Raw genomic sequence first — 16,601 nt, 5'->3', positions numbered from 1 at the left:
GAGGGGGAGGAGGGGAGGGGGGGAGGTGTCTCAGGTCGGGTTGTACAGTCTAAAAGGGATAGAGAGAAAACCAAGGGGGGAAAGATCGGTCGATTAAGCAGTTGCGGCATGAGGATCACTCGAGCGTAACGGTACGTGTGCACCACGTTCTGGGATTGGTTCAGATAAACCCCTCGTGGTATTTTCCACCAACACCTTGCCCATCACCTCCGAGATTAACTATCTCAAGGTCAAAATTTTATCGAAATCCGCGAGTGAATTCCACACGAGAAGAATTCCACTGCAGGTGAAAATGATATTTTCTTCATTCATCAATAACATCTTTACATGAAAATGATAAAAAAATATATACAATTTATACGTTCTTGATATATGGGAGGAATATATCGAATTGAACGATATTTTATATATTTTTTTGTTTTCTATGTATTTTTAGGATATAAAAATAATATAGAGGGAAATTCAAATAGGGCGCGCAATCGGGTAATTTGAGAAATGCTTTTTTAAAAAGGGATAAATTGTAGATTCAAGCGAATTCGCGTATTGCCGTTCTTTTGGATGAACGTGGAGACAATGTTATTACCGTCAATGTCGTCATGAATTCTAATGGAATCATAAAAATTTGCATCATTTGATTCTCAGATGAACATGAAACTCCCATTCGCAGTAATACATATCCCTTCCATTTTCATTTTTACACTCTGACACACATTCTCCATTTCTCCGTGGAAGAATGAGGGAAGTACATGCTCAAAAATATACCCAAGACACATTCTACAACTGTGGTATTTAATTCCCCCTCACAATGGTGGGTTAACCACTACGAAATAAGAGAATGTCTCTCAGTTGCATTTGCCTCGGTAGATTTCCCCAGATGTTCATCCCAGATATTTTCAACCATAAAATGGGGGGGGGGGCAGGGAATATTCCGCCCCTTCACACCAGAAAAATCATTATAATTCATTGTGAATTCGATTCACCTGTTTGCGTTCAATGAACTTGAGGGGAAATAAATGAGGTGGGGGGTATGAAAAAAAAAAAATCACAACGCACGAAAAGGGAAAGATGCATTTTACATATTTTAACGGTCGACCCATTTCGTATCCTCTGGTACACGATATTGCTGAAAAAAATTCAATGAAAATTGCCATGGAGTCAATTTGTTAGGCAGTTGGAGAGTTATTTATATCGTTAAACGAAGAATTGTTGCTCAGGGATTTTTTTTTTTTCCCCAATTTTTCTTGTGTTTCTCGTCGCTCGTGAAGTTGCAAAATTCATTTCATTGTTAGTGAATCAACCAATTTCCCTCGTAATTTCAGTCCTCGGTACCTGGTCTCTGTTTAATTAATGTAAATATTCCAGGTACGTGACACTAGCGCGTCGATCATGAGAACCGAATTAACGCCGGTCTGTGTGTCCTCCCCAAGAATTTACATTGCTGTGTATGTTTTAAAAATTGCGGTATTAAAGACCGACAGCCAGTGTAAATTCTTTGAATAATCCGCAAGTTTCTCGCTGATTAAACACAGTGTTTACCCTTGCCTGTTAAACATTGCACTTGCAGTTTCAAATGAAAAATCAATAATTTGTTTGAGTATCCAATCAAATTCTAATTTCCGCTTACACGACAATGAAAATTAAGGGAATTACTTACCCAAGATGTCAAATTTTTGCAAAATTAATCATATTAATTAATCATATTAATTAATTACCTCGCAATTATCCCTCTTTAACGAAAAAGAAAAATTAACAATTTGAATATCCATGAAAATTGCAATTTCCGGGATAACGAAAATTAATTTAAATAGCAGAATTAATTATCTAAATTCCCAAATTTGTTGATAATTAATCAATTGAATTTAATCCCCAATTTTCATGACTTTTCTGTCTCTCAAATTGATCATTGAAAAATTTAATTACCGCGATGAAAAAATGATTTTGATAATTATCTAAATTTCGGTGAGAATGTGGTTAAAAAAAAAAACGAAAAAATTGCGGCACCCCATTTTTCACCGGTCCCAGCAAAATCTCCCTAATTACCATCGGTTGCTGCATTCTCAATAAACGCACATTCTACCCCAACGGTTATTCCGAGATATGCAACCCACCACTCTGAGAATGTATTAACATTCAGAGATTGCGTGATAGTATCCGATTATGCAGGTACCTACTGTGTGTCTCCATTACATTATTTTCTCCATTTAATTTAACTCAGCCCTTTCATAACTCATTCGCTGAATGAAAAAAATAAAAAATCACTTTGAGGTAATTCGCGATATGATAGATCCGCTTTCCTTATCGTCGGAGAGTAATCGTGACACTTTCTAATTTCGGGCGAATTTAGAGATCTCCGTTGAATTTCCTCCTGTTCCTTCTGCGGTACTCCTTCAATTTACGTTAGTTGTGAAGTGGCAATTACCTCATCTCGGAATTCATGCTCGTGTGTTTCTGGCATTTACGAATGAGGGAAAGCCACGGTTTGCCATATTTCTTTCACTAATGAATTCGCGTGGCTTTTCACATTTTTCGTCGCGTTCAAATCACTGGACTCGAAAAAATTTCGGTAGTTCCTCTCATAGAAAATTGATAATTCTTCGGAAGAACCCATTAATTAGGGTTATTAATCAGGAAATTTGATGTTGATTGTTCATATTAATTGGAAAGGTCTTAATATAAAGAGGAGAGGGGAAAGAGGAATAGATAGAATGTTAAAAATTCAAAAAATGGCAAAACTTTAGTCCACAATTTGCTGAATTCTCGTCTCCTTTTTCTTTAAAGTTCTGAATTCCCATCGAGACCTGAAATTCATTTTTCTTCGCAATTCATTTTCTGAAACATTAATATTCACTCAACCACTCACAAACTTCAAATAAATTAATCAGTCGTATAATTAATTAATGGCAATTTTCCACGAATCACAGGACCGTAAATCACGTATATTCATTTAAATATAAAAAAAATCCGGGTACCAACAAGGGGTGGTTCAGTGGATAATTACGCAGAAAAATCTTCAAGTGTTTGCATTCGAGAAGCCGTCGTCGTGGTTTTGAAGCTTCTAACGAGCAATAAAAAAGGGGAAATGGAATAAAAAAACGGGTATAGTGCTTTCAGGATGACTGAGAGAGTAGATCAAGAGGGTAAATAGAAAAAAAAAGTCTGTCCTCAGCCAGCCGCAGGAAAAAAGAACGACTGAAAATCGGTATGAAGCTCTATTATCGGTAACACCCGACCCCACCATTTCATTTTTTTTTTCTCTTGTCTTTAAAAAAATTCTGATGCATAGACTAGCTGAAAAAAAATTGTTGTGCCACTGCAGCTCATGCAGATGAGATTTCCGAAAAAAATAAAATTCGTACGTGACCAGAAATAGAGGACAAACACGAAAATTCATCTGAGATCTAATTAAATTCGGGTTAAATGGAATATTCACGGACTGACGATTGGGGACATAAAGTTATTTGAATCGAGTAAAGTTCATTGCGTTGTGAAGTTTTCGTCCATTATTTGGAAATTATATTCCGGTGGTAAATGAATGTGCCAGATGCTACCGTATTTACGAGTGAAAACTGTAAATTAAGGAAAAGTCGATAAACTTTTTCTTATCAATTTATTTCTAATTCTCTGATAAAATGACAAAACGTTAAAAATATATTTAACCATTTGAATTAATTGGATTTCGATTGTTCTCGGTTGCTGTTAAATATCCATTTCACGATTTTTCCAATTTCCTTTAACTACAGTCATAACTGCACTTGACATGAAATTTTTTATTTCCTCTTTATTTTTTTTCCACTTCTATTAAATTCTCCATCAGTTGCCTGACTATCAGAGAATCATCCCCCCCTTGTAGTCGAGTTAAACTCTCACGATTCTAAAATTAGCTCCAATCTTGATAGTAAAAGAATTTGCCGTGAGGCGAGAGGAGTTTGAGATGAAGAGTAAGTGAGTGGTATATATGCAGTACCTTAATCCGGTACTGGTAATTTATATCAAATTAACCCTAGATATTGCCGTTCAATGCTTTTCCTTTTCATGGAATTAACGCAACCCAAAACTTGAATTTCCCTCTTTAACTTCAAGGGAAATCATTTTTTCGACAATTCATTTCAGAAAAAAAAAATCGTTTATTGAACTAAATTATTTGGAATTTCCCCCATTTCCAATGAAACTTCTACTCAATTGAATATTTATCCCCATAAAATAAAACTCTCAATTAAAAAAAAAATTATCTGTAATTCAGTATGAAATTCATAATTTCCCAGCAAACTTGAATAAATTAATAAATTCTCCTTTCATCACCAAAAAAATGTAATTTTCCCTGAATTTCCAGTGAAATCAAAAAAATGATAATCAACGACAAATTGACGAAAAAAAAAACGAAAATTCCCAACGCAAATGAGGAAAACTGTGCATTTCCCCTCGTCCCACCCAGCATTAACAATAAAATATACTTTTATTATTTTTACCTCGGAGTCATCTCTATCTCCCCCGATTCTGGCTCGTATTATTATAATAAATGGTTGCGTGTTGCTTGTCTGTTGCAGAAAAATTGCTGAACAGCGAGGGCCGAGAGCTGCGACGGGCACTCTTCTCCCTCAAGCAGATCTTTCAGGTGAGTTTTTCACTTGGTGGTTATTTTTAAAATCCAACTCGTTTCTTTTCCCCACCTCACCCTCTTAACGTCCTCATCTTGCTTTTGCCTCTCTATGGCTTGCACGAGTAAATATTTGTGAGAGATGGCAGCCGTTCTGCCGCTTTCTTTTCGGTATCTCCTCTCACAGTCATTCGATTCATTCTTTTTTCATTTCTTTTTCTTTCCATTTAAATTCTCCCTCTTCCTGAATTTCGCGTGGGCTAATTACTATTCCTGTCGCATCCGTAATGCCCACAGTCAAGATGCACATCGGTTTTTTAAAAGTATTTATAACATCAATGAAGCAAATGACTTTCGTTCTGAATTCATTATCACGATCTTCCATTTTTTTCTCAATGATTTTGCTAAATCATTCGTAAAAATAATGAAAAAAAAAAACAACAACTATTCACGTGGAATTAAATCGATCCGTGATGAGAGAATTTCCCATAATTTCCTATGATGCAAACAGAATTCCAGTGTTAACATTTAATCTCGCGACTTAATCCGCGATTTAATCAAGTTTTCACGGATTGGACACATCGAGTCTGGCGAGGGTTTTTCCCCATACCTCAAATATTTCCGTCAATTTTCGATAACGAAGAAAGTGTATGAGTAAAGATGGACGAGGGGATGAGTGGTGAGTGGAAATTCGGTGGATATAAAATCGATGGGTAAAGTGGAATGGGTAGGGAGGGAGATAGACAGGTTCTAGGTAAATGATGAATAAAGAGAGGTACGTGATGAACAGGAGTTGGCCATTGGTAAAGGCTTGTAGAAGGTACTTTGGGTCATGGGATGAAACAGAGACAGAGTCAGGAGTTTAATCAAACTTGGTGGATTTTCCATTATGTCCTGCGACTTTGCGTCACCACGATATAACTAATTCCCATTCGTTTTCGCGATTTAGTCGTGGTATGGGTGAATTTCAAGAGAGAGAAGAGTGTGAGAACTGGGAATGGGATTAGACACTCGGAAACGGACAGACAAATTGAATGGCTGGACTTAAACTTTCCCCTGGTGCATCAGCCAGAGAGAAGCCCATTCCACTTTTCCATCCTACATTTTCATCCCTCAAATTAATACAATGTCATGTTCACCATTTGAAAAAAAAAAAGATATTTTTAAGAGACCACCCCCTCTTGATTCATCCTTGAAATACGTTACCTGTCGTATAAACGTCAACCCTATTATTCTTGAAATTAAAATTTTCCTCCATTTACTTTTCAAACTTCATCTTCCTCTTATTCTTCATCTGTATACCCCGGCTCTTTCCTTTATTCACTCTCATTGCGACTTTTATTATCCGTTCATTTCTTTTTTTTTAAATAGCGAATAATACGTCTGACGGTTGATGTACATTTATTATTACAGGAGGACAAGGATCTCGTTCATGAGTTTGTGCAGAATGACGGACTGGCGTGTCTCATCAAGGTGGGCAATGAGGCAGATCAGAACTATCAGAATTACATACTCAGAGGTGAGTACTTATCGTTATACCATTATAAAATCGATACGCAATTGTTACACAATCGAATTATCGGAGTTATTGAATTGAATTAATTTGCACCGAAGAAACGATTCATTTGGACTGAATGACATTAATTATTCGAATTACTATCGATCTCGAATTATCGATCATTTATCGGTGAATTTGTACGGGTGTCGTCCAGATGATTGATTTAGTTTCAATTGCACAATTTCCTTATTCAAATCAATGTTGATTGCATTTGGAAATTTACTGGATACACTGGGATCGTATAGATGTCTCGTTAACGCGCGGAAATCTTCGGTATCAACCGATCGCATACGATAATGATGCCAAACGGCTCGGTTTGCTTCAATTCCTCGTTATCGATGTCACATCACCTTCCTCTAATGAAGTCTCACGTGATTAAGTTTCCATCGATTCTGACTGCTGACAGTGACACATAGTATATTCGCGCTAAACCCATGAGCAGATAAGCCGAAACGTCTAATTTACTGATACCTTATGCATTACCAAGCAATAATAATCATGACTTGATGCTATTAGAATCAAGAGATAATATCAATCGAGTCTCATCCCGAAAAATATTTTTTCCCACCAATTTATTTATCAATGGGTTTTTATTATGAGAATAAGAATAAAAATGTCCGTTCGAGAAAAATGAAATCGAGATGCAATGAAATTGAATTCAAGCGAATGATTTTTTGTTTTTTGTTTTTTTTTTTTCGGGTAACAAAGTCTGAATAATTTCATTGAGAAATGACAAATGGATGACACAATCTCCGTTGCTTTTGATTCCCATTTGCTTCGATTGATTGTACTTCCAATCTACAACGATTAATTGGCTTTTGCGTAATGACTGTAGATATGATTGTGTAATGATAAATGCGAGGTTTAATGGTTGTACTGGTCAATGATTTGCAACGATAGAGTAATTGAGCATCTATTTGAAATGGAATTAGTCGAGTGAATGGGCATCACTTGAAAAATCAGGGCAATCCGGTTGAATTTTAATTAAAGAAAGTTGACGAATAATTATTAATTCTTCTCCAAGGAAATACAATTCATCACAATTCATTTGTCTCGCGGCTGAAGTTATAATTCTCATTATCCCCTCTCTCGTTCAACAATACTACCTTTCTGGCCGATTAATTCTTATGGATTAGTCGGTTTCTTTTGTTCATAATAACTTCCACCGTCTTTCTTCCGTGATGAAAACTGTAGTAATGACTGCACCGCGGAAATGCGCGGTTCAATGAGTCCTCACTTTCTTTTATCATTCGAAAGAACAAATTATCATAATGAAAAAAAAAAAGTATTTTCTTCTAGAAACACCGAGAGAGTCATTATCGATTAAATTTTCGCAAATGGGTGGAAAAAAAAACGAAAAATAAATTCCATTATACAATTCGTCTCTCATTACTCACAGAAAAAAAAATATTGAACACCAATTGCATTGCGATTGCATTTGTGATTCACAGAAAGATGAGAAATCAATTAAATATAATAAATAGTAATAGTAATAATAATCGAAATTTAGTGATATGATTATTATTATGAATTAATTATTGCTATTATTTTTAAAGAAAATGCAATTAATTAAAATGATGGAGCGATGGAATAAATTCACAATAGAGTGGAAGAAATAGATGTAGATTTTTAATTAAAAAAAAAAATTATGTGAATATGAGAAAGGAAACATTGGCTCTGGGCATTTTCACCCTTCATAAATCTCAACTGTTAGTTGTATGGGAATGCTTGAAACAGATGAGAAAGCGAAAGGCAAACGAATGAAAACGACAGGATGAAAAAAACGAGGAAAGCACTGGGTGGTAAAAGAAAAAAAAAAAGGAGTGAAGAATTTTTTATGCACTGTATGAGAAGAACCAAGTGAGTTGGAGATACGTGTTAAAGGGGTTGAATTAAAGTGAGACGGATAACAAATGGCTCGGAACTTGTATACGTTTCGTAGTTTAATTAAAGTTACTCCGTCCAGTAGAACGGTGTGCAATTTAGGAGTGAGGAAAAAAAAAATCAAATGGGAAAATGGAATAAAAATAAAATGGGGATGAATAAAAAGGGGTGGGTGGTGAAAAAAAAATTGAAGAGAATTCTAGGGATAACCCAGACCTCTTTTTTTTTTCACCGACAATTCCAACCTATTCTGCGTTGATTAACTCGGGGAAAAGTAATTCTCCCTGTCCACCCGTTTGTGATAATAAATGACTGGGAGCAACCCCGAGATAATTTAATCGATAATGATTCTGACTCGATGACTCTTTGACTCCTGAAAACATGAGGGTAAAAACTATGACGAGTTGGGGGATGATTTTATACACTGGACCTTCAATGCTCGATGACGTGTGAAATTATCTGAAATTTCAAGGAGTTTCTTCCACTACTCGTGCGAGAATCCCTCTCGAATTCATTTGAACTTTATAATCGACTTAACTTATTCCACTTAGTTCACTGCTTTCTTCCATCCGTTTGCTCATTGGTTATCAATTAACCCCGGGGCTCTAGGGGAAAGAAAAAAATGTTGAGTGATACGTTGATGATCTGATCACCTCAATCACTCCACAAACCGAGGCCTTCCATTTAATTCAAAAATTCCAGAACGTTTCAATTTCTCTTTCTCATGCCAATTTAATTCAATTCAATTTCGAGATAAAATGGTGAAAAAGTGACGGTTTACCGAGATTTAACGCTTGTTCAGCTGTTGAATCGTGGATTTTTCCGAGATAAAAAGTAAGCACAGAGTTTTTGAGTTTGTGGAGATAATGGTTCAACAGAATTCATCCATTCCCCGGAACAATCACTTTAGTAAAAAAAAAAAAGAACTATTCCATCACTTTGTCTTCAATTAAAAAATTCAAACAAGTGAATGCTTAATTCCCCACTAGTAATCCCCATCAGCAAATAAAAACCAGAATTCACTCTTGCTTCAATTAAAAGTTTTTCGGTCGGTGGATAATTTTTCCAGGCCCTTGGTTTATCCCAACCCAGGGAAAATACCAACTATCGGCAAATTCATGGCAACAGGGGCGAAATCTAGGGGTTGAAATCACTCGAAAACTCTTCGGGTGGGGGTGGGCGGGGGTTGAAAAAAAGTCCGAAGGATCTGGTGTAAGGGTTGAATTGGGAGATAGTGAACGTTCGAATTTACGCCCTAAACTCTTGTTAGCCCAGCTTCCTGGATCTAGCTTGTGAAACCGGTCCACAGTGGGTGAAACTTTACGAGGCACTCGAAAACGCCTCGCAAACACGGGCTTTTTGCCTGAGCTTTATCGTTTCACCGTAATTCCTGGTGTGGCCACCCCCTGGGGTATATCTCCTCTCTCTGTACCACCGAGCGTTTACCCCTGGTTTAGAGAATGTTGTTATCAAACGATAAATACCATCGTGATGAAGTTTCATTTCACTGCGTTTATTATGAGTTATCAGGTTATCGTCGCGTATTTATTATTATTTTCAGTCCATCGTGGTGTATAAACAAAAATTATCTAAATATATTCAAGAATTATAATAATAATTATTATAATCCCATAATTTTTAATTTGAAATGAATATCCAATGTATTTCAATACGATGAGATTAATGATGAAATATGAATAAACCAGAAGAGCTATTGGCGTTAATATTATCTGGGTGAAAATAAATAATTTGTTCTTCCCACAGCTCTCGGCCAGGTGATGCTGTACGTAGACGGTATGAATGGTGTGATGGAGCACGGCCAGACAGTTCAATGGCTGTACACCCTCATTGCAAGTCGGTTTCGGCTTGTCGTCAAGACCGCCCTCAAGCTCCTACTCGTATTTGTCGAGTACGTTGAGACCAACAGCCTTCTCTTAGTACGTGCTGTACGGTCAGTTGACACCTCCCGTGGTATGATACCATGGACCAATGTGATGAAGCTACTCAAGGATTACGATGCAGCTGACACTGAATTACTCATTTATGCAACAACACTGGTCAATAAGTGTCTCAATGGTATACCCGATCAGGACACTTATTACGATCAAGTTGATTGTCTCGAGGAGCAGGGAATTGAGGGAATTATTCAGCGTTACATGTCGAAGCAGGGAACTGATTTGGATTTACTGAGGCAATTTCAAATTTACGAGGCTGTTTTGCATCACGAGGATGGCAATGACCGGGGCTCGCCCATTCGACAGCTTGACGATAACATCAGGTGATTATATTTATTCATCTCTCATTCATTTGCATTCACTTGATATTTTTTTTTTTTCATCCACGGATCACTGTACTCCATCATTTATTGTGCATCAGAAGAATGATTTCAATGTAACTAAATTCCAATTATATCCGGGGATTCGATTGAATCCTTTCACAATTTCCATAAAATCATTTAAACATTGTGAGTTTGACAATTGAAATTGCCAGCATAATGATGATTTTTCATTTATCCAACAATGAAAGCCCTTTTGCAATGACAAAACATTTCAATATCCCCCGAGAGTTGAAAAATGAAAAAAATATGAGGTAATTTTTTACAAATACTCAGCGGCTGAATATTTTGACATTAAAGGAAAACTCTGAGGAACAGAAAGTCCCTGGTTGATTCCCAAGAGCGTCGAAAATCTCGTAGACATTCAACGGGCACATCGCCACTGTCCATGTCGTTAAATGCCCGGCTGAGTCCACGTCTGAATCATTCTCTCGGTTTGAATTCACTGAATGGTACACTCAATTCGAGTTTACTCGACGACGACGACGAGTCCAGCAGCTCACAAAGCTCCCAGGGACTTGGTGATGTTCAGCTTAATGGAAGCTACAAGGAGAACAAAGGTGGATATCCCAGTGAGTTGTGATAATAATTTTTCATTCATCCTAATAAATAAACCATCAGCAATTCATATGTAGAATGAATAGTTGGGGATGAGGGGAAGGGATGGGTAACAGAGGATTGAGTAAATTTGTCATTAGCAATGCCAATGAAAATGATCTCGGTTTGCCTCAGCACGTGATCACTTTAGAGCCTTGAGTAAATTTGAATTGTGCATACGAGCAGTTCAATTTGAGACGATTGCATGAGGAAACGCCTTTGACTTGTGGTTAGCTTTTGGGGGAGATGCCGAATAGGGATTGAAAGGGAGTGAGGAGGAGAGTACGTTTGCTTTAGCCATTAATTCAGTTAATCAATTTAGACGATGTTGGAGTGACTCCGGCATTGAGACGACGAAGAGAGAGGGCTGAACGTCAACGTAGCTTTATCAGAGAGCAGCAAGAAGCCACTGCAAACATGAAAGCAACCATTGGCAATACAGAGGATCAAGAAGGTACATGACATGTACTCTATTTTTATTTATTTATCCTGTTGAGTTTCACGTTGTATTGTTGAAGCTACAATAGTTTCTTACTGTGTTGTAATTTTCTGGTACTGAAGGACCATTCGTCTCGAATGGCCAACGCTATACCAATGGTACACCGTACGAGCGTAACGAGACAACGAGCAACAAGATATCAAGGGCCAATAGCCGCAAGGATCTTACACCACTGATGAATGTCGCTAACAAGCTAGATTCGGAGGAGAAGAAACCGTGGTATGGCAAGAGTCCGGATGAGGGGGTCGAGTGTGACGAGGGAAATCATACGGATGAGGATGAGGATCGTCGAGTACTGGTGCAGATGAAGCGTGATGGTACTGTTAAGGATTTAACTCAAAAATTGACAGCTCAGAATCTAATGCCAAGCAGTCCTGTTGAGGATAAAGTATCTAGAATAGGGGATATGAGTGGTTTGATATCAAAAGCTAAAGAGGGCCTGGCTAAATCAAAATCAAAAGCTGATATTGTTAAATCACCGACTGGTGATAATCTACCAAAATTGTCAGAGATTAAAAAATCGGAGAATGAGCTGCATTGGGAAGAGCTCATCAATCAGCTGAAACGTCCGTTGGCACTTTGTGATCTTGATTTCACTGATCTCAATTCGGACGATGAAATTGACGTGCTGGGGCCAGTTAACGTGACTAATGGAGTACCGCCACCTCCACCACCGATGATATCAAGCCAGAATGGAACAAAAGCCCAAGCACCACCACCACCACCACCTGGTGGAAGATTTCCACCGCCTTTTCCTAATGGACCACCACCACTTTTTGGTGTCAATTTAAAATCATCAAGATCGTGTGCAATTACTGAGACACCTGGCACTGTTAAATCACCACCACCCCAGACTGCTACGAAGAAGAGTAAAAAAACAGTTAAACTCTTTTGGAAGGAAGTCAGGGACGATCCAATCATTCTCTCGCGTCTCGACAAAAACAAGATGATCTGGGATGAGTTACAACCAGTGCCTGTGGATACCCAAAAATTAGAGCACCTCTTCGAGAGTCGAGCCAAGGATCTCATCACAAAAGTGAGTTATCACTAATTCAATTACTTATTTGCTTGTTGTTATTTTTTATTAATTCTCTGATGATGAGTGAAACTGAAAATATGGCAATCATTGCACTGACAGGGGAGACTTCGTGTTTGAATTGAATTAAATATTCCGGTTGGTATTGAAAGATTCAGATGGAAGGGCGGATAATCGATTTATCGATCAATTTAATTAATCATGTGATTCACTGAATTCTTCTGTCGGTGTGATGGTGAAAATTTTCAACTGTCGAGTAAACGACGGTTGTTACTTGGAATTAGAATGCCTGGCTTTACAGGTTAAAGGGGATAATCTTAGGTAAAGTTTCAACTCCAACTTGCCTCCCACCAATTCCATCACTGTGTCTGTTGTACTTGCCTCTCACCAATCCCGACCACTCATAGACACTTTAAAACCATTTTCACGTTCATCCCTTCGATAGTCTCTTCTCGGTGTATCTGTGTTGACAGTGTACACCGAGGAAACAGTCTCAGATTTAAATTACACCACTCGTGCCCCTCAAACTTATTGAATTAATCTTTCGTCGAAGACCAAAACTTTTTCCAGAATTTCCCTGAAAATTTTCCCACGAGAAAAATGATTGACGGGAAAAAACAGTTCGAATTGAACCAATACCAATAATAATCCACAAAAAAAAATACTCAATTTAAAAGAAAGAAAAATAATTCACCAATGGCTTATATTAACATATCGAATTTCCATCACTCAATGGATTGTTAATTAGCAAATTGATATTACTCAGTAGTTTTGAGAGGCCAAACGAATTCATAATCTAAACACAAATAATGAGTAAAATATTAGTTGCCAATCGCTGAAAAAAATTCCGGGCTGAAAAATGGAGTGAAAAAAAAAATTGAATTACCTAATAGCCAGAATCCTTGCAACTCCAAATAGCGTAAAAGTGAATGAGTTAAAATGAAAATAGAAGGAAAATAAAATCCCCCGAATTAGCAGTGTAAATTTGTTGGATAAAAATAGCGGGTGAAAAGGAAAAATTAATAACGAGGGGAAAAAGCTCTTGATGTGAAAACAGTATTTCCTCTTAAACCTCTTTTTTTTCGTCCTCTTAAACCCATTTTTATCACTTTGCTTTCATTCTATAGAATAATATAGAAATAAAAGTAATGTTGACGCTCGTTACGCTGGAGGTTGCTTTCTCGTATATAACTTCACCAACGAACGAGTTGATTTTTATTCTTTTTACGAATGCTCGTTTTTTATCATGTTACTTTATCTGTTTCACATAGTTTTCACATTTCCGTTAACAACCCTTATATATGCTACTTACTTTTATTCCCATTCTATTTTCTTTTTTCTCGTTGTGATCGAATCGTTGACTGCAAGGGATTGAGGTGTAGATCGGGTCAGACGTCATTTATTAAGTGTTTTATGAAGTTCGTATTAATTGATTTGATGAAGTTTTTATCGGAGCACTCCCTGCAACTTCATAATTACCAATAAACCCTTTTCCTTACCTTTCAACTTTTTCCTTTATTTCCTTTCTACTTCACTCTTATTTATTACTCATCTCTAATTAATGAAATTATCAAGTTTCCGATATTAGAAATTGAATTTATCAAGTGTCTCAACTGTTCTCAGCCAACTCCTCTCTCAGGTTAATAAACCGCATCATTTCTTCATTTAATGAAGGTTTGGAATTGAAAGAGAGGGATCTTTTTTCTTTAAATACTCTACACACTCCCTCATCTTTCTCGAATTTATTTCAACCAAAAGCATTATTCTGAATGTAAAACCGTACTGGAAGAATAATGTTTTGCTTTTCCATTTTTCCCAATTAAATTTCACGTTCCTTCATTGGCCTTTTTTTCCCTCCATGTCAAGTGTTTTTGGTGCAATTAAAAGTACTCAATAATGCCGACTGCGTTAACGAACCTATTAATTAGTGAAATGCCAATCCGAGCCAAAGTGATTGGTACGAGCGTGAATTCTCTTTCGAATCTATTCCGTAAAAATCTTTTGATGAAAAAATAAACCATTCAGTTCATTTTATTCATTTTTCCCGCCATTTTTTTTTTTCCACTGAAAGTTCACCTCGGGGGGCGCAGCAAAATCGTTGAGCACCGAGTCAAATCCGAGTTTAATGTATTTTTAACGAATTTACAGTCAACGAATGGTAATTGCGGCGCGTGCAACTGCTCCTAGGAAACCTGGGGAGAGCCCGAGTAGGCAAACAAAACTTTTTTATTTCACCGTCTACCACCTTTTGGTGTTTTCATTAGGTCGGAGAATTTTTTTCCCACTCTTTTCTTTCATTTTTCTTTTGTAATTTTTCTGGTCAGTTTAATCCCGACTGCCGCGACGCCAGAGACTCGAAATCCCACTGAAATCCCGTTTTTTTTTCTCATGAAAAAAAAAACGTTTTTTCTTCGTTAGGGGTGACGCTGGTACTCAATTCGTGTGCTAATTACTCGGGGATTTCCATGTTTACGGAGAACTCGAGGAAAGGTAGAAATTTTACCGTGAATTCTCTGCCCAAAGGCGATATTTTCCTCTAGAATTTCGGTTAAAATTCCAAGCGCGACAGGATCTTCCCCTTATCAATTCAGGGGAGAATATTAATAGCGCAAAATGATCTCTGATTGTCGGACCCTTAATAACACGAGTGGGCGTATAAATTTCAATCTTCAATTTAATCGCATAAATTGCAGCTCTGGTGTAGGCGTCACGACAAGTTTAAAAATGTAATAGCACACGAGGGGCTGAGAGTACAGAAGAAAAAAAAAAGTTGAGGAGGGGGTTGGGTATAAAAAGCATTGAGGCACTTCCTAGGCACTTTTGCCAGTTCCGGTTCTAGAGTGGAAGGGCGCAATGAGGGGACAGATGAGATAGACCAAGAGGGCGGGGTAACATGAAATTGCTTGCTCTTGGGTGAGACAAAGAGCGTGAGCTCGAGGGTTTTGGGGGTTGGGTCTGCTTGTGCGATTTGTCATGGAAAGTTTACCACGAGATTTACGGAAGTAAGACAGGCAACGATCGACAGCGAGCTAGCAAACAAACTCGTGGAATGGTTTACATTCCTTCCCTGGGAAGATTACGTGGACTTTCGGCAAACAAATATCGAAGGGGATGATGGTGGAAATTCACTACCATGGAGTTTTCCATTTTCAATTTATTACAATGAAGAGTTTGAGGGGGTATATTTGTTGAAATTCTTGATGAGATATTTCATCCGCGAATTCAGGTGACATCATTGCATATTAACAAACAAAATATTATTAAGATGTCATTAATTCTATTGAAATTTTCTCGGAATAATTATACATGTGGGGGAATTTTCTGTTGGGGAATCTTTGTTATCTGGTGCTGTAGTATTTATTTTTTTAGTTACAATATTTTGTGTTGTGATTTTATTTGACTATTCTCGGGACTTCCCACACATTTATTTCAACTCTGCCTCAAATTCACAACTCTCTCAATCACACAATCGATAATAATCGTTAATTATTCCTGTACGTGAAGGTGGTGGTTTATTAATCACATGAATTATAAAATAAGCTAATATGTTTCTTGTATTCTTTGCAATATTGTTGGTGCTCGCACGATACAAAAAATGGCATGATATCCTGGTTTTCTGCAGGAGGTGAGTCTTAATTTCTTAACTTGTCTTTTATCGTACCATAATGTTGTGGGAATGATTAGTTGCTGCCTGTCATTCTGCTGATTCCTTTCATCCACTCACTCTCTCTCACCTCATTTCATCATTAAATCTACTCAAGCGTTAATAATTCCCATCGATATCTTCCCCCCTCCAAAAAAAAAAAAATCACCAGAATAATTGATTTCACCTTCGAAATGACGAGAACAAGCTCGCTGCACTGTAATTGACCAAAAAAAAAAAACCAATGAAGAAAAATTAACGCCGTGCGTTAATTAATCATCACTAATACCAATAATGAATTTAACGATGTTTCATTGAGGAAAAAAATTGAGGGGGAGGAACAAAGAAATTTAATAAAAAAAATTAACACGCGCCGATAACTTGAACATGCCGCCGCTAACGAGCCTGCACGTGATCGAGTGATGCAATTAATTCCACTCCTCCTCCCCCTCCTC

At 37.3% G+C, this 16,601-nt stretch overlaps 1 protein-coding gene across 8 annotated transcripts in view; it reads left to right on the top strand.

Annotated features, from left to right (window-relative positions):
• Positions 1-4,549: 4,549 nt before the first annotated feature.
• LOC105263905 (FH1/FH2 domain-containing protein 3) overlaps positions 4,550-16,601 on the top strand; it is a 26,542-nt gene continuing 14,490 nt past the window's right edge. For 3 of the 8 annotated variants that reach the window (XM_011300419.1, XM_011300413.1, XM_011300421.1), the window contains exons 1-6: positions 4,550-4,612; positions 6,008-6,113; positions 9,801-10,314; positions 10,672-10,943; positions 11,291-11,422; positions 11,530-12,503. In XM_011300419.1, the coding sequence (XP_011298721.1) occupies positions 9,815-10,314; positions 10,672-10,943; positions 11,291-11,422; positions 11,530-12,503 (1,878 nt within the window). In that variant the 5' untranslated portion in view covers positions 4,550-4,612; positions 6,008-6,113; positions 9,801-9,814. Of the gene's footprint in view, positions 4,613-6,007; positions 6,114-9,800; positions 10,315-10,671; positions 10,944-11,290; positions 11,423-11,529; positions 12,505-16,601 lie in introns of all 8 variants that reach the window. The other 5 variants (XM_011300414.1, XM_011300416.1, XM_011300417.1 and 2 more) reach the window with 3 other exon arrangements.

Source organism: Fopius arisanus, unplaced genomic scaffold (genome assembly GCF_000806365.1).
Source record: "Fopius arisanus strain USDA-PBARC FA_bdor unplaced genomic scaffold, ASM80636v1 scaffold00017, whole genome shotgun sequence".
In the NCBI taxonomy this organism is placed as follows: domain Eukaryota; kingdom Metazoa; phylum Arthropoda; class Insecta; order Hymenoptera; family Braconidae; genus Fopius; species Fopius arisanus.
This window is presented reverse-complemented; position numbering and strand designations above follow the sequence as displayed.